Here is a 19,060-nt window from a genome sequence, read left to right on the forward strand (position 1 = left end):
TATCTTACTTTTTAAAAAAAAAAATAACTATATAATACTTATATAATACAAGATTATATTATCATTATTCTGATATAAATGAATTGTGAATGAACAGTTTCGTTGCTGTAAATTTTGAGAGAGAGAGAGAGAGAGTGGTTGATTGGACTGTTACCTCATCAACCCCGAAAAGTGTGCCTCCCTGCTCATGTAATTCCTTAGATGACGACGATTCCAAAGTACGCACCCCTTGGAAAAACCACTTGAGTTTTGGCAACGCATCAAGCCTTAGCAAAGTTAGGCTAGTGAATAAAATCGTCGTTGTTGGATCCGTCCCGTCTTCTCTCTGGACAATTTCCTCCAGTACCCCACAATCTCTTATCTCGAGAGACTCCAATTTCTCGAGACTTGCAGCAACTGAGGCTGTTGGAAACAAACTTTTCAAACTCTCACACAATGAAACATCAATATGAAGTAGATTTGGAAAGCTGTACATATTGCGTTGATGGGAGTCCTTGATATTCCATATAATTTCCAACTTTTCCATTTTAGAAATTTCAAATCTCTCCAAGCTCGGGAATGGCATCTGTTAAATTCATCACAACACTGAGTTTCAATTAAGATATCACTAAATACATGAACACAGATAATATATTTTACCATCTCCATTACTGGTAGTTAAAATAATTAAATTAAAGAGACGGAACTTGAATTCTATCATAATCGTAACTCTCTATTCTCGGATTTTGAACTGAAACTTTTTTTCCTGGTTTCATTACTCAACAAGCAAACTGGACCTCTTCCTTTTTTAATTTGTTTTTTCTTGCTTCTTTCTTGGCTTTTGAATCTCTAGTGTAAAAATTCTATTTGTATTTTGAATTGGATTTATGGCAGGCGAAGAGGGCTTAAAATAAAGAAATAACAAAACAAATTTAAACCTATTATTTTTATAATTTAGCTAAACTGATAGATAATCTAATGTGACTGGCTAAAATAATAAAAAAATATGTAAAAACTTTAAATAATGAAAACCATGATATATAGAATATGGAGAACTGAGTATTTTTTTAGTAATTATCATATTATTATTAAGTATACCATTTAAAGAGATTAATTAACAGAATTCATCAACTTAATTAAAGACATATCAAAATGATTTTATACTTTTGGGATGTAAAATTTTCATTCACTTTCATGAAAATGATGTCAGTTCTACGTCTTCTACCTAAATGTGAAAATCTTAAGAGAGCTAAATAATTTTATAGTTTCTTACCTCATCCACCCAGAAAAGAGGTTGTTTAATTGACGATTGAGACTGTCTCTCTTCAACTGTTTCTTTACTCACAAGTCCGGAAGCAAATAGTACCTCAACTTTCTTGCATCTGCCAATCTCCATCGCTTTTAGCATCGGCCATTTTGAAATATGCACTCCCTTGTAAAAACACTCAAGTCTCGATAAATTTTTAAGAACCAAAGAAGTTACTTGAGGGAACTCGAACACCAACCTCCTTTCCACTGCTTCTCCTCCTTCAACCTCAACAATTTCCTCCAGTACCCCACAATCCTTAATTCTAATTTCCTTCAATTGCTTAAGACAAGTACCGATCAAGGCTGGAAACAAACTATTAAGACTCGCACATTTCCAAACATCAATGTTTTGTAGATTCTGAAACCTGAGAATTGTTTGGGGGTCTTTACTCCATACATGCTTTATTTTGGGTAGATTCCCTAGATGCAATGTTGTCAAATTAGGAAAGGCAACCTGCAGGATTAAGTCATTACAAGTTTCAATTAAAAAAAAAGGAGGCACTTGCTTCGATTAAAGGCAGAGCAGAGAAAATTGGTTTGTGGAGTTGCATGCATGTTTAGGTCTTGTCTAAAATTACCTTAATTTATATCATCTAATTATTACAAGTTTTTCAAATTTTTAAATAAAATACAATAAACAATCTAACATTTTCAAATCTAAAAAATATATATATTTAAAAATAATATTATGATAATATTTTAATCAACTTTTAATTTTCATCTCAACTATTTTCATCTCAATTCACTATTTAAAAAAAATCTCAATTCACTATTGAAATAATATTTTAGTGTCATATATAGTAATCTAGAATACCTGTAACTAGAAGCTCCGTTATCAAATGAATAGTGCTACACCTATTGAGGGTTGAGGATGGGTCCCGATAAGGTTAAATGTTTTTTTTTTTGTTCATTCTTTTATATCTTTAAATATTTTTAAAAACATCATAACATTAAAAGATATCTTCTTAATCATTAAATTAAAAAAAAATTGTTGAACCCATCATCGAGACCCAAGTCTTAACCACTTTAGTTTTTTCCTTAACAAATCCACAAGAGAGGAATCTATAGACAAAAATTTACATAGAAGTTTTCAGATGGAAAATGATTCTTCCACATACAAAATGTACTGATAAGTGTACAGAATCCAGATTAGTGTTTAAAAAAAAAAATTGAATGTTTATTATTTAATATGTTTTTCAATTTTAATAAAAAAATATACACACAGATACCCTTTCAAGTCTCTATTCGACTCGTTTGAGGTAGCTGTCATCCCATGTGGCAAAATAAAGAGACTTCGCAAGTATTGTATAATTATTTAAAAAAAAAGTAGATAAATAGGATATTTATATAAAAAATTAATTTTTAATAGAAAAATAATATTTGTAGTCATAGAATACCTAGAAGTCACTTACAATTTTTTAAAAAATAAATAAATATAAAATATATACGAAAAAATTAATTTTTTAATAATATATTTTATTTTTTTAAAAGAAATATAGATCATTTAATTAATATATAATTATATATAGTATTACTCTTTTTAATAATATATCTTACTTTTTAAAAAAAAAATAACTATATAATACTTATATAATACAAGATTATATTATCATTATTCTGACATAAATGAATTGTGAATGAACAGTTTCGTTGCTGTAAATTTTGAGAGAGAGAGAGAGTGGTTGATTGGACTGTTACCTCATCAACCCCAAAAAGTGTGCCTCCCTGCTCATGTAATTCCTTAGATGACGACGATTCCAAATTATGCACTCCTTGGAAAAACCACTTGAGTTTTGGCAACGCATCAAGCCTTAGCAAAGTTAGGCTAGTGAATAAAATCCTCGTTGTTGGATCCGTCCCGTCTTCTCTCTGGACAATTTCCTCCAGTACCCCACAATCTGTTATCTCGAGAGACTTCAATTGCGTTAGACTTGTAGCCACTGCGGCTGCTAGAAACAAACTTTTCAAATTCTCACATCTGGCAACACGTAAATGAAGTAGATCTTGAAACCGGGAGATTTCTTTACTCCAAACATGCTTTATTCTGGGTAGACCTGCCAGATGCAGGGTTTCCAAACTAAGAAAGGAAAGCTGCAGGATTAAGTCCATCATGTTAGTTAAAAAATTAAGATTTCAGTGCTTTGAATTTGAAAATAGGCAAAATTAAACAGGAGAACAAGTGTATTATTAGCTATAATTTTTTTTTTATTGGACCAACTGTTGAGAATTAAGTCCCGACTAATTTTGACAATGCACATGTCCTTCCTTAACAAAGCTTTTTATGTGTATTTCATATAACTCGAGTAAAAGTTTACTCAAGAAACGGTTTCCGAGGATGATAATTCCTAAAAGTTATTTACAGTCAATAATTTAAACTTTAAATTTAGAAGGAACATACTATTAAAGGACACTGTCTAACTATACTTCATTATATATATATATATATATATATATGTATATGTATATATATAAAATATATTCCAAGCCTTTTGATATAGAGTACTTCTTTCTTTTGACTCTGTTTTTAGTCCTTAATTTGTTTTATTAAAAAAAATGATATCTATTACCTATGTAGTTTTAGAAACATCTACCTCGAATTCTCAACAGAGCTCCCAAGGATACAAAGTCATTATATCATGCCATTGTAAATATTCATTTGCGATGCTATAATAGTTGACAAAAATGTTAAATTCCATATTTACGCAATGAGCTTTTTTATTTGAAAACTATTTTAGAAAAGTTCCATCTTATTTTTTCAAATCTAATATTTATGACTCAAGACTATGGTGTCTTCAAACTTTCAAACAAAATAAAATAAAAAATTCAATATTTTCAAATATCAAAATAAAAATAATATTAAAAAAATAATACTCTGACAATATTTTATTCAATTTTTAATTTTCATCTCAACTCTTCTCATCTTAATTCACTATTCAAACCAAGCTAGTTTGTTTTCACAACTATTTTCATCTTATCTCATATAATCATTTTAATTTTTATAAACTCGTATACAAAATAAAATAAAAAATTCAATTTTTTCAAATCTCAAAACAAAAATAATATTAACAAAATATATTCTAATAATAATTTATTCAATTTTTAACTTTTATCTCATCTATGAAAACAAATGAAACTGTCATATATAATAACGTAACCTAGAAACTTTGAGCCTAGAATACATGTAATTAGAAGTGTCATTAAAAAGATACCATCTTAATCATTAAGTTAAAAATAAATAAAAAAGACTGTTGTACCCATCATCGAGACCCAAGTCACTTTAGCTTTTTCCATAAAAAAAATCCACGAGAGAGAGAGAATCTATAAAGATAGATTTACATGGAAATTTAAGATAGAAAATATACTTATATTTTGGGTAGATTCCATAGAAGCAAATTTGTCAATTTAGAAAAGGCAACATGCAGGATTAAGTCATTACAAGTTCCAATTAAAAAAAAAAAAAACACTTCCATCAATTAAAGGCAAAGCAGAGAAAATTGGTTTGTGGAGTTGCATGCATGTTTAGGTCTTGTCTAAAATTACCTTAATTTATATCATCTAATCGTTACAAGTTTTCAAATTTTTAAATAAAATACAATAAACAATCTAACATTTTCAAATCTAAAAAATATATATATATTAAAAAATAATATTATGATAATATTTTAATCAACTTTTAATTTTCATCTCAACTATTTTCATCTCAATTCACTATTTAAAAAAAAAAAATCTCAATTCACTATTGAAACAATATTTTAGTGTCATATATAGTAACCTAGAATACATGTAATTAGAAGCGTCGTTAACAAATGAATAGTGCTACACCTATCGAGGGTTGAGGATGGGTCCCGATAAGGTTAAATGTTTTTTTTTTTCGTTCATTCTTTTATATCTTTAAATATTTTTAAAAACATCATAACATTAAAAGATATCTTCTTAATCATTAAATTAAAAAAAATTGTTGAACCCATCATCGAGACCCAAGTCTTAACCACTTTAGTTTTTTCCTTAACAAATCCACAAGAGAGGAATCTATAGACAAAAATTTACATAGAAGTTTTCAGATGGAAAATGATTCTTCCACATACAAAATGTACTGATAAAGTGTACAGAATCCAGATTAGTGTTTTAAAAAAAAAAAATTGTATGTTTATTATTTAATATGTTTTTCAATTTTAATAAAAAAATATACACACAGATACCCTTTCAAGTCTCTATTCGACTCGTTTGAGGTAGCTGTCATCCCATGTGGCAAAATAAAGGGACTTCGCAAGTATTGTATAATTATTTAAAAAAAAAATAGATAAATAGGATATTTATATAAAAAATTAATTTTTAATAGAAAAATAATATTTGTAGTCATAGAATACCTAGAAGTCACTTACAATTTTTTAAAAAATAAATAAATATAAAATATATACGAAAAGATTAATTTTTTAATAATATATTTTATTTTTTTAAAAGAAATATAGATCATTTAATTAATATATAATTATATATAGTATTACTCTTTTTAATAATATATCTTACTTTTTTAAAAAAAAAAATAACTATATAATACTTATATAATACAAGATTATATTATCATTATTCTGACATAAATGAATTGTGAATGAACAGTTTCGTTGCTGTAAATTTTGAGAGAGAGAGAGAGTGGTTGATTGGACTGTTACCTCATCAACCTCGAAAAGTGTGCCTCCCTGCTCATGTAATTCCTTAGATGACGACGATTCCAAAGTACGCACCCCTTGGAAAAACCACTTGAGTTTTGGCAACGCATCAAGCCTTGGCAAAGTTAGGCTAGTGAATAAAATCCTCGTTGTTGGATCTGTCCCGTCTTCTCTCTGGACAATTTCCTCCAGTACCCCACAATCTGTTATCTCGAGAGACTTCAATTGCGTTAGACTTGTAGCCACTGCGGCTGCTAGAAACAAACTTTTCAAATTCTCACATCTGGCAACATGTAAATGAAGTAGATCCGGAAACCTGAAGATTTCTCTACTCCAAAGATGCTTTATTCTGGGCAGACCATTCAGATCCAGGGTTTTCAAACTAGGGAAGGAAAGCTGCAGGATTAAGTCCATCATGGTAGTTAAAAACTCAAGATTTCAGTGCTTCGAATTTGAAAATAGGCAAAATTAAATAGGGAAACGAGCGTATTATAACTATAATTTTTTTTTTTTTTATTGGACCAACTGTCAGGAATTAAGTCCCGACTAATTTTGACAATGCACATGTCCTTGACAAAGCTTTTTATGTGTACTTCATATAACTCAAGGAAGAATTTCCAGTACGATAATTCCTAAAAGTTATTTACACTCAAGAATTTAAACTTTAAATTTAGAAGGAACATACCATTAAGATCAAGGCTCTTACCACTTGAGCCAATTTCTATAAGTTGGTCTAGAATTAAAGGGCATTGTCTAACCATACTTCATTATATATATAATATATATTCCAAGCCTTTTGATATAGAGTACTTCTTTCTTTTTCCTCTGTTTTTAGTCCTTAATTTGTTTTATTAAGAAAAGTGATATCTATTACTTATCTAACAGAGGCGCATGCAATTATACTTTGGGCACAGGGAATGCCAACTAAATCATGTTTATGCTTATGGTGTGCTTGACACATGATTTACATGGACTTATGTAAATGTACCTGATGATGTAGAAGCGGCACCTGAAGATCATGGTCGTTGCCTTCCGAATTGGTTTCTCTTGTGCTTAAGAAGCTCATGAGCTTTGGAAGATCCATTAGCACCAAGGTTTGCAGTCGACAGAACACCTCTTCTATTCCGTCTTCTTCTTCTTTCACGAATATTGCACCCACGTTTTTGCATCTTGTTATCTTCAATTCTTCAAGTAGTGAAAGGCCTCTGGCTATTGATGATGAGAAGATAAATCTTAATTTCTCACAGTCATCCACCCTTAAAACTTTCAAGTTTTGGAAGGATGTCCTCAACCCAGGGAGGTGCATAATATTACAATTATTTTGGATATGGAGATGCTTCAGTTGTTGAAAATCTTCTCTATCTAATTCATATAAGACACTCTTAGTACTGTTCGACTCGTCTAAATAAAGATATTCTGTCCTTTTCAATAGCATTTTGATCCCAAAGTTCAATTGGAAGCTGCTCATATTCAGTTTGAGTTCTAACTTTCTTGAGAAGGTGGCCTTAGAAAAAATGAGATACCCATGCTGGCAATCTCCAATGCGTATCTTGTATCTCTCAAGCTTTTCAGAAAATAAATCTTTCGGTAGATTGTTGGCATCTTTAATATCTATCTCTAAGGTGATCAAGTGTGACAATTTCTTTAACTCTGCAAGGCTAGCATTTTTTCCTTCATTATTGGGTCCTTCAACCTCCCATTGGACATTAATGTCTCGCATGTACAATTCTTCTAAGTTGACCAAGCTCGACAAGACATTAGGAGGAATCACTCTAAGTTTGAAACAATTGTTCAAATCCAATAACCTCAAACTAGTCAACGACCCTATTTCTCCTGGCAGATTTGAAATGTCAGAACGAGCAAGACTAAGAATTACTAAAGTCTTGAGTTCTTCAATCCAATGAATATCTCCCAACTTACATCCATCTAGACACAATGTTCGTAGGTTTGTAAGTGGCAAAAGTGATGAAAGTTGTATATTTTTCAAACTCAGAACTTCGAGCTTCTCCATCCCTTGGAAGAAAATGTCTTCGAGCTTGTCCATCCCATGGAAGGAAATGTTTGGGATTTCCATAGATTGACCTTTACACTGGACATGAAAGTATCTTAATTTAGGACATTCCATTTCATTGGAATATTTATGGATATGATCTCCACCATGAATAGAGAGCGCCTCGCATCTTTTTAGTGAATCCACATCTGGCCATGCTTTTTGCCCACCATCACCTCTCATGACAGACATATTATGATCATCATTTGACGCAATTATTGTAGCGACATGACGAACAAGATCATGCATGTAAAATTTCTCGGAGCTATGTGGACTTTGTAGTAGCAAACAAGCATCTTGGAGCTTACTAACTAAATTTTCTAGTCTGTTTCTTGCTTCATCCAATGTATCAATGCCACGGAATAAACACAGACCGAAACCATATCTCAACAAGTCCCGATAGGAAATGTAGTAACCTTGTTGAGCACAAAGCAAAAAGAGGGATTTGAGCTCTCTACCAACAAGATGTTTATAGCTCAGCTGTATACAAGTATATACGGGTAACCATATATCTGTGTCATGTTCTGCAGTGGGTCTTGTTAGTTGCACTAGGGCATCCTTCCAGATTCTCAAATTCTTGTTCTTTAATGCCCTAGAAACTGTTACAAGTGCAATAGGAAGACCTCCACACGCTCTAGCTACCTCAATTGCTGTGTGTCGCAAGTCAAGATCATCTTTCACAAAATCACCTGCCATCTTTTCAAATAAGTTCCATGCTTCTTCTCCTCCTAAAGTGTCGAGTTTAAAGCTGTTCTCTTCGGTGACCATCTCAGAAGCTAGTACATGTCGATCTCTGGATGTGAGTAGTACTTTGCATCTGTCGGAAGGAATAATTCCTATTTCCTCCAAATCAAGTCGCTTCCATATATCATCCAAGATAACAAGTATCTTCTTCTCCTTGTCTTTTTCTAACCTCGCCCGTAGATGGCCTGCTCTTACCATTTCAGTTTTACAATTAGGATCAAGCTTTAGATCTAGCATGTTTGCAATTTCTTCTTGAATTTGACTTAGGTTTGGGCTTTCCGTCACATTTGCCAGAGCCACCTCATCGAACAAGCTTTCTTCCTTGGCTTTCCTGAAAATTTCTTTCATCAGTGTACTCTTTCCAACTCCAGGCGACCCCCACACGCCGATCTTGTTAATATTAGCATCTCCCAATGCCTCCATAATTCTCTTCGTAATTGATATCCTCGAATCCAAGGTCATGTAATCCACGTTTCTTGGAGTCACCATTTCTTGAGCAGCAGGACGACGGGAAACTCTGTCGAAGTTTGCCATTTTAAGAAGTTCAGCAATATTATCCACCATCTCCTTTGCTTCCCGACTTATCTGATGTCGTTGCTTCAAGTTCAGCCATGACACATTAGAGTTCCTCGATTCCGCTTCTTCTTCACCACCACCAAATTGATCTATAATACCATCCACTTCTGTCAACCACGTTTTTACATCAACTTCAATTTCATCGCCGTTATCTGAAGCAATTTTAACGGTGTGTTGAACCTTGTCCTTAGCATTCTGCAACTTCTTTACCTGATTCTTCAGATTCTTCATGTTGCTTTTGTAGTGACATGCATAACATAGCCACTGTCCAACTGGTACAACAATGACCTCTGCGATTTTCGCTGCAACTGCAGTAACGATCTCCATTCTTGTTTGCCACGGTCCGTCACCAGCCTCCTCTTTTTTTTTTTTTTTTTTTTTTTTTTTTTTTTTTTTTTGGGAATTTGTTTTTTATTATTTTTAAACTCCAACAAACTGACGAAAACCAGGAAAGATATAGAAGTTGAAACTGCGATGGCAAAAAAGCACGGGGAAAAACAAAGAAATAAATTCGAGTACCTCTCCTTAGGACATTGATGGACTGGAGGCTGGAGCAAAGAGTCAATAGGAGAAAGATGGAAACCAAGTTAAGCAAAGAGAAAGATGAAAACTAGGGGGGCGGGGTTTTGATTCCACAATATCAATGTAGATACCAGACCAGAAACAGAGTTGGGAGTGGGATATTGCAGTAAAGGCGAATCAGTATAAAAATGAATCACGGAAGTAGAATGACAACCCAAGAACGCATCGAGAAAGCTTTTCACCAAAAATCAGAAAAAAGAAAAAGAAAAGAAGAGAAATGATAATTATCAATATGTCAAAAGGCAGGAACAGAAAAAAGATGATCAACCACTCGGTTACTCTTTCACAAATGCATCACTTTCTTCGTCAGGCCTTCCAGTCAAGCGCTGTGCTGAAAGTTCAAATTTTTTTTTTTTAACATAATTACAAGTGTGAAAATATAAATATTATGGAAGAAATATTGAGGTCAGAGTCTGAAGAACTAGATCATCACATATGGTATCTAAACTAATTAATGAACTGTACTAAATCTTTAAAACAAACGATGTGAAAAAAATTACGAACACAACCGATGAATAATTCAGATGCAACATCTAAAATATCATATATCGATCTGAAAGAATTTAATTAAACATAATAATGCGAAGTTGGACATATGAGTACTGAATCTTTATGGTGATTGGTGGGAAGAGTACTGAATATATATAAATAATGACTAAGCGAAAAAACAAGCACTTACAGCCAATAAATAAAAAACAAAAAATGTATGACATTTAAAAATGACTAAGAGAGTCAGAGTCTTTGTTTAGTATATGAGTTTCATATCATCCTCTGTGTCATTATATGTTTTTAAATTTGGCAATTAGTACTTTTTGTCAACCTGACACACGTATTCTAAGTAGCACATCAGCATTTTAAAAACATAAATAAATAAATGATTTTGAAACGTGGCTGTCGCCTTGTCGATCCGTTGCGTGGTGTTTTGGGATATTTTTGTAAAATGATCTTATTTTTATAAGATATTTTATAAAAAAAATTTATTTAAAATATAATTATGTAAAGTATTATAAAATAATATTGTGCATAAAACATTTTCATTGACAAATACCAAACGATAAATTCTTCGAAAGAATCACAAAATTAGCATTTTTAGGGACAAAATGGGAATCACCGAAACAATCCCCAAATGGATATCAATGATCCGGTCTACTCTTTTTATATTTAATTTTTTATTTTACTTAATTGTTAAGAAATTGATTATTTGTAAAATTATATATTTTTTAAATTTTTTCTTAATAATTAAAAATGTTAAAAAAATACTTTAAAAAATGATAAAAAATAAGATGATATTAATCCTATCACTACCCTCCCCAAATTATAAAAGCATTCACATTGGGGGACTTATGTAATTTAGGTAAAATAATCTTCTTTCTTTATAATTATCAATTTTCAGAAACACCGTACTTACCTTTTTCTAGTCTCTTCCTACCGATCATTTTAATTAAGCTTACTGTTCGTCCGGCCTGTGTTGTTTGAAAATCTTATTTTAAACCCGCCCCATTATAACAAAATATTCTAATTTAAAAAAGTGTATTTATAAAATATATATATTATAATTTTTAATATAACATTTGATATAATATATAAATTCTAATCTTAAACATAAACATTAATATATAAATTATTATATATATCAAGGATAAATATATTTTTCGCATAATAAATTATAATATATATTTTTTATAAATGCATTTTTACACATTTACTCATATACATACTTATATAAAAAGTCTAAAACTTATATAGACTATAGTTAAATTCAATACTATACTACTATGTGTTCATTATTATAAAATAATGTACTTATACTATAATATAAATAGATTAATAGTTTTGTATATGTAAATATCATATTGTTACTAACATAAATAATAATAAAAACATAAATAATCCGTAAAATTGGAAAAACTAGACTGGACCTAATCAAAATTAAAAAAATTGAAAGTTCTGATTTTAATGGTTAATCGGTTTTTAAATTTTCAAAACTGGTATATATCTATCCTGTTCTAAAAAAAACATAGAAACCTGAAGCACATATTACACCCGCTATTTTTGCGGCATCCGCTGATTGAATTGTACTACTTACATTATGCTATTTTTTGACATATCAGTCATCAAAACTAGCGATCAAATCATGATCAACAAAAAATTCTGCATATATACATTCCGCAAATATGGGTTGGAAGAACAAAATATTTAGTGCAGCGCTAGCGCCGATCAAATCAGCCAAAAATTCAATGGATTTAAAAGGATTCGGCTAAATTGTGATGTTAGTATGTGTGTGTGTGTGTATATATATATATGTATATATATATAAATATTGAGATCAAGAAGCATGCACGTACGTATATACCTCACTTTAATTTTGTCCTCCTCGATGATCAGCATCAAAAGCATAAACTAAGAGCAAAGATGCCCAAAAGGAGTCTGAACATAAGCGAGGAAGCTGTAAACAGTATTACCTGTCATGAATATATAACAAATTAAACATATCTCACCGAGTATGAATACATGCAAGAAAGGTGTGGGGAAGTCTGACCAGGGCAAATGGAAGAGGCGAGCTCGTAGCTAGCAAAGGTAATAAAAAACTCTACTATTCTACTACTGAATACTGGCTTTAAACGTAGACTATTAGTGGAAGATGAAGTTTATATAGAGTCAGGAATGACAAAGAAAGGGAAATACAATAAACAATTTAATTTTTTAAAGTTTTAAAATAAAAATAATATTTAAAATAATATTTAAATAATATTATATTCAACTTTTATCATATCAGATCCGAGCCCTCAAGATTACTCAGAACTCCTTTTGATACCATGTAAACAATCATCACTTGTCCTAACAGTAGGTTCAGAAGAGATAAATTTAAGTTTGTATTCTAACACTCTTTTTGTCGTGAGTTGGGTAAGAGCTCATAATTAAGTTGAAAATTATATGAATTAATCGATCAAACTTTCAAAATTATAGTTTGTTTAATATTTATTGACATGAATTTTCAAGTTCTTTTAAACATAAATGACCAAATTCATGATCGATCAGTTATTGCATTACTCAATAAAAGTTGAGCTTCTGCTTGGATATTTACATATGTTATAGAGACTGATGTGTTGAATAATTTAAATTGACATTATAAGTAGGCATAAAACATATATATATATATATATATATATATATATATATATATTCTCAAACTAGATCTGCAAATATTGAGTCTGCCTATGGGGCCGGGGAACGGTAGAACTGCATGGGCGAAGCCTGATATAAGGATTTCCCTGCCAGGAAGAAGTTGGTGAAAGTATTTCACTAATTAACGAGCTATAAGGCATGCAACAAAGACTCCCCTGAACGTCAGTTGAAGTTCATCTCTGAAAACACGATTTGTACCCACAAATCCATGTAACTTATAATATACATGTTCACCGATGCGAACTGTACTGAGGCAAAAGTCTAAATTAGTACTCTTTTTGTGGTTTTTGAGATCACTTTAAAACATTCAATCAATTGGTATCACCTTATATATAGAAAACAAAAACAAACTTGAGTTATATAGTAATCTAGAAAAACTCTATAGCCCAATCGATCGAAGAAAAGCATATATGTTGTTTTTTTTTTTTTTTTTTCATTTTATTTAAAGGACTCGACCGATATAATAAATCTGTGATCATGACTACAATAAATTTGAGAACCAAAGCAAGTAATATATAGAGATGGACAAAATTAGAAGCACGTACGTACCTCTCTTTTGATGCTCTGAAATATCGAGACTGCAAAACAATGACGCTCAATAATGGAATCGATTTTAAAACGCTAAGGGTCAGTGTTCGCAAGTCCAACTTTTGGGAGCAGCGCATAATAGGGTAAAATGGCTATAGCAGCCAACGTGAACAATGAATCAGGGAGAAAACGAGCAGATCACTCATCCACCAGTCAATAGAGAAAAAAATACCATCCACCAGTCTTTTGTTTTGGATTTTTTTTTTTTGGTTGCAATTAACAACCAGCCATCAAACCAAAAAGTCTTTGCCGACCATATAATTTTCAAAGACTAATGACAATTGCGATATATACAAAAAGCGTTAGATATTATAAAAGTATATTTACATATTAACGATTTTACAATTTATATTTTGTGAATTTATTTTTTATTCTAAAAGTTTAAACTAATGGAAAAATAAAAGTTTAATTATTTGTATTATATTCTTAACGATTTTCCTATTGTGTGGGCCATGTTGGGTTGCATGTGGAGTCTAGTTTGTGAGTAGAAAAGGCGCAAACAAATAGTTCGTTCGACTGTCACTTGACTTTGGCTCCAACGAAGCTCAAAACCGTGAGTTCGCTTGAGGTGCACTCGACAGTGGGATCGAGCGAATGTTAGACAGATTGTTCGCTCAAGGTTCGCATGACAGTAGACTCGAGCAAAGCGCTAACCCCTAGTATTCGCTCGACAGACCGCTCAATCCAATGTTCGATTGGTTGTTTGCTTGAGGCGTGCTTAAAACGACGCACGAGTGAAGAATCCAAATTTTCCGTTTTAGGGTTTCTAGCACTTTTTTCTATAAATATGTAATGTTTTGATCTTTTGTATATGAATTTCAACAGTTTCAAAGAGAATGAAGGGAGGCAAAGGTGTAAGAGCATCTTGTAAGAGAGAAAAAGTCTTAGAGAGAGAGTTTAGATTGTATGAGTAGAGAAATGCTCTTGTAACTCACTATTTGATTGTAATCTCCTCTGGAATAAAATCTCCTGCAGCTCTGTAGACGTAGGCATGTCGAACCATGTTAAATTTTGTGTGTCGTATGTGCATGCACTCGATTCTAATGTTTTCGCATTTGTTTCATTGTCTGTCTCGATATCGTTGTGTGTGGGTGTGGTGACTCTAGTGTTTTATACCACAACAATTGGTATCAGAGCTCCAAAGTTGGAGTTCAGGACTTAACAATGCTTAGAGAAGACGTGACGTGAAGATTGAGATTAAGAAGTTCGATGGCACAGACTTTGGTTTTTAGAGGATAAAGATCGAGGATTATCTCTACAGGAAGAGAATCCACCTTCCTCTATTGGGAATGAAGCTGAAGAGCATGGATGATGCTCAGTGAAATATGTTGGATCAACAGGTTCTCGGGGTTATTCGGCTTACTTTGTCCAGATTTGTGGCACAAAACATTATCAAGGAGTAAACCACAACAGATCTCATGGCGGCTTTGACTGGTATGTACGAAAAGCCGTATGCGAATAGCAATGTGCATTTGATGAAAAAGTTGTTCAGTTTGAATATGTCAGAAGGTACGCCTGTTGCCCAACACTTGAATGAATTGAATACTATCACAAATCAATTGTCGGCAGTCGAGATTGAGTTTGATGATGCGATTAGAGAGTTGATTATGTTAGTCGGGAGGCCATGATGATGGCAATGACTAACTCAGAGTAACTCAACCAGCAAGATGAAACTGAGTTACGATGATGTACGTGACATGATCCTTACAAATGAGTGCAGAAAGGACTCTGGAGAGTTTTCTGGTACTGATTTGGCTTTAAGTGTTACGATCGAGGCCAAGGACCTGTCAAGTCCAAGAACAGGGGCAGGAGCAATCTGGGCAGCATATCACTTGTTGGAGTTGTTGCAAGCCAGGCCACATTAAGAGAGACTGTCGGAATAATAAAAAAAAGTATTGAAAATGCGTTGTGAACGAAATGGGTGAAGAAATACAAGACGCTTTATTTCTTGGATGATGGATTCAGGGGTTTCGTCCCAGAGCACATCACATCGAGAGATCATTCAGAGATATGTTACTGGTATTTTAAAAAGATGTACACACCTGATGGAGAGGCACGGGAAGTAGTAAGAGTGGTCAATGTGCTCATCGCACCTCCGAATGGGAGTGTGTGGACTTGGCAACAAGTTAGGCACGTCCCAAATCTGAAGAAAAGCTTGACAAAGAGTTAACTCGATTGTGGATTGACCTTAGCTCGAGCGAAGCTCAACTTGTGAGTTTGCTCAAGGTGCGCTCGACAGTGGGTTCGAGTGAAGGTTAGATAGATTATTCACTCAAGGTTCGTGCGACAATGTGCTCAAGCGAAGCACTAACCCTGGTGTCTGCTTGAGTAGCACTCGACGGACCGCTCAAGCCAATGTTCGATTGGTTGTTCGCTCGAGGCGCGCTCAACACGCAGCTTGAGCAAAGAATCCAATTTTGCTGTTATAGGGTTTACAAAGTCGTTTTCGATAAATATGGAATGTTTTGATCTCTTGTACACAAATTTCAGCAGTTTCAGATAGAACAAAGAGAGGCAGAGTTATGAGAGCATATTGTGAGAGAGAAAAAGCCCTAGAGAGAGAATTGAGATTGTGAGAGGTGATCTTGTAACTCATTATGTGATTGTAATCTCCTCTAGAATAAAATTTCTTGCAACTTTATGGACATAGGCACATTGCCAAATCACGTTAAACTCTTTGTATCTTGTGTGTATGCTAGATTCCTATGTTTCCACATTTGTTTCCCTATCTGCCTCGATATTGTTTTGTGCGGATGTGGTGACTCTAATGGTTTATACCACAATAGGCTAGACTTTTTGTAACACCCTGCTCCCCCACGGTTAAGAATAAAGTCACTTTTAAACTTTTTCGGGAATCGGAGTGCTACTACTGACGATGACTTACTAATTTTCTTCTTAAAGAAACTGCAGATACAAAGATTCATTATAATAAATAGTCATTTTGTATTAAAAATACTAAAATCATAAATGAGAATGCACAGAAGCATTTATTAAAATTTCTCAAAATCTGTGCTATAAAATCATAACTTAACATCTGTGTACATGATCTAGGCCAATGTCACACCCCCTGGACTAAGTATCATCCTGCAGCTCTACCTTTATAAATAGTTTGACCTGGAGTGGTTTAAAAACATAAAAACAAACTAAAATGAGTTAATGACTGTGATACCTCATATGATAAGGATAAGGGTAAATGGCGTATAAAATCTCACATTACTTGAAAATGAGAAGTTTATGCTCTTTATAAGGTTCCAATGGGGCTCCAATTGTATTATTGAATAGTCCTTTTGGCGTATAAGCCATGTGGTTTGGGCTTTCCATTGGGGCGTTACAAATGTTATCAAAGCCTATCTTAACGAGAAATGTGGGATTTGAGTCGTGCCACCTACGACGGACTGACCTGATGAGGACATCAGAACTTTAAGGAAGGTAGATCGTGATACCTCATATGATAAAGATAAAGGTAGGTGGTATATGGAATTTCACATTGCTTGAAAATGAGAAGTTATTGTTATTTATAAGGTTCTAATGGAGTTTCAATTGTATCATTGACTAGTCTTTTTGGAGTATGGGCCATGTAATTTGAGCCTTCCATTGGAGTGTTACAATGACTCAGTATGAAACATATCATAACATACACATGCTTAACATAAGGCTTTACATAAAATATTTCATGCTGAGAACTTAAAATCACGATTGTTCATACATATGCTACGACATGCATGACTTATCTTGGCTTATTTGACTTATTTGACTTATCATACTTACCCACACACTTAATCATGTGTGCAAAGTTGTGTACTGGCCACATATCCCACGACCGCAAGGGGAGCCACTAATAGTGTTCTAGTAAATTATGGTGGATTGTGCTTAGCTTCGTGGCTTGCACATCCACCCATAAATCGCATTAATATCATGCATCTAAATGGTCATCTCATGATCAACCTATTTTGATATTATACTTGATCTTATAAAATCTTGCATGTCTTATGCAATGTAAGATGCATGAGATGCATAATACATACATAATTATAATATATAGAATAAAATATGATGAATAACGCGCTTGCAAATATCATGACATACTAGTACATAAATATTGATTTTCAAAGAACTGGCTTTAATAATAATATATATAACTAACTAACGTATGTTAATCCTAACTTATGATCAAGCTACTTACCTCATGTCGTCAATCCAATATTTCCGACATGAAATCGATCACATGAACTAGCAAGAGAGAGAAAAAGTGAGGGATGTTGTGAGAGGAATGAGGTAGACGACTATTGGGGTGGTGAACGTGGGACAAGCACGGTGCTAGACTGGGTATCTTGGGTTTGGGTGCTGCACTTACAGAGATTTATGGTTTTTTTTTTAAATAACATACGAAATTGAGATATTTAAAGAGAGATTTGGGAGAGGGTGCCGCAAGTTCGAGTTTGAGTTCGAGTTTGAGTTGGACTCAGTCGCGACCATTCAAGAAAAGAGTTTGAATTTAAAAACATGATCTAATAGTTCATTCAATGTAGGATTGACAATGATTGAGACTGCATATGTGACTTCAATTAGTGATAATTTTAAATTGAAATAAATTTCTAATGGCCAGTCTTTAAATTCTAAAAAGATCTAACTTGTTCAATAAAAAATAAATGGGATTTAACCTATTTATTGGATATAATTAAAACTCATAATCAATCTCAATAATTTATCGCTCGTGAGCTTATCCAATATGACTCATTAAATATAATTTAGACCCAATAAAAATGATCAATATTCCAACCTTAAAATTTTTGGGCTGGATAGTTATAAACTCATCTCTTTATAAAAATTTCGTCCTCAGAATTTGCTTTACCTCGAATAACTTACATACTTATCCGCAATATGTTTTTTATGTCTCTTTACTCCTCAATCATTTAGTCGAATCTAATATTAAAAAAAATTCCGACCATCTCAGATCCGATGCCTCACTAATCCTTTAGGCGTACACGTAAGCACGCTACGTGCCAACTATCATACACTCCAAATTCAATTTAACAAATATCAACCTTAACAATGAGATTGATTTAGAAGTCTAATAATAAATTCACCAAACAATCATCTTAACTTCACGTACAATAGTAAGTAACGATCTCCACGTAGATAAAACTCTCCACATGAAATAATAATAATAAAATTCTTCACCTAAAATAATAATCTCAATAAATCAAAATTGGGCTCGTTTGGATAGTGAGATGAAATGAAATGAGATGAGATAATTTTAGATGAGTTAAATAAAATATTGTTAGAATATTATTTTTTAATATTATTATTGTTTTGGGATTTGAAAATGTTGAATTATTTATTATATTTTGTGTGAGAATTTGAAAAAATTGTAATGATG

General features: G+C 32.6%; 1 protein-coding gene and 1 long non-coding RNA gene across 7 annotated transcripts in view; one reads left to right on the forward strand and one right to left on the reverse strand.

Moving 5' to 3' along the window:
• The window catches only part of LOC121262410, a 168,335-nt gene extending 154,505 nt beyond the window's left edge, over nucleotides 1-13,830 (reverse strand). The window contains exons 1-8 of one of the 6 annotated variants that reach the window (XM_041164886.1): nucleotides 13,642-13,829; nucleotides 6,943-10,232; nucleotides 6,284-6,350; nucleotides 6,220-6,247; nucleotides 5,958-6,189; nucleotides 2,986-3,378; nucleotides 1,253-1,741; nucleotides 155-565 (exon numbers count right to left, since the gene is read on the reverse strand). In XM_041164886.1, coding sequence (XP_041020820.1) covers nucleotides 155-565; nucleotides 1,253-1,741; nucleotides 2,986-3,378; nucleotides 5,958-6,189; nucleotides 6,220-6,247; nucleotides 6,284-6,350; nucleotides 6,943-9,651 — 4,329 coding nt within the window. In that variant the 5' untranslated portion in view covers nucleotides 9,652-10,232; nucleotides 13,642-13,829. Of the gene's footprint in view, nucleotides 1-154; nucleotides 566-1,252; nucleotides 1,742-2,985; nucleotides 3,379-5,957; nucleotides 6,351-6,942; nucleotides 10,238-13,633 lie in introns of all 6 variants that reach the window. The other 5 variants (XM_041164885.1, XM_041164882.1, XM_041164883.1 and 2 more) reach the window with 5 other exon arrangements.
• LOC121262429 lies at nucleotides 2,162-5,454 on the forward strand. The gene is made up of 2 exons (XR_005940102.1): nucleotides 2,162-2,373; nucleotides 5,342-5,454. It is a non-coding gene; the product is annotated as an uncharacterized LOC121262429 (long non-coding RNA).
• Nucleotides 13,831-19,060: the final 5,230 nt, after the last annotated feature.

This window comes from Juglans microcarpa x Juglans regia, chromosome 4S, assembly GCF_004785595.1.
Source record: "Juglans microcarpa x Juglans regia isolate MS1-56 chromosome 4S, Jm3101_v1.0, whole genome shotgun sequence".
Lineage (NCBI taxonomy): Eukaryota > Viridiplantae > Streptophyta > Magnoliopsida > Fagales > Juglandaceae > Juglans > Juglans microcarpa x Juglans regia.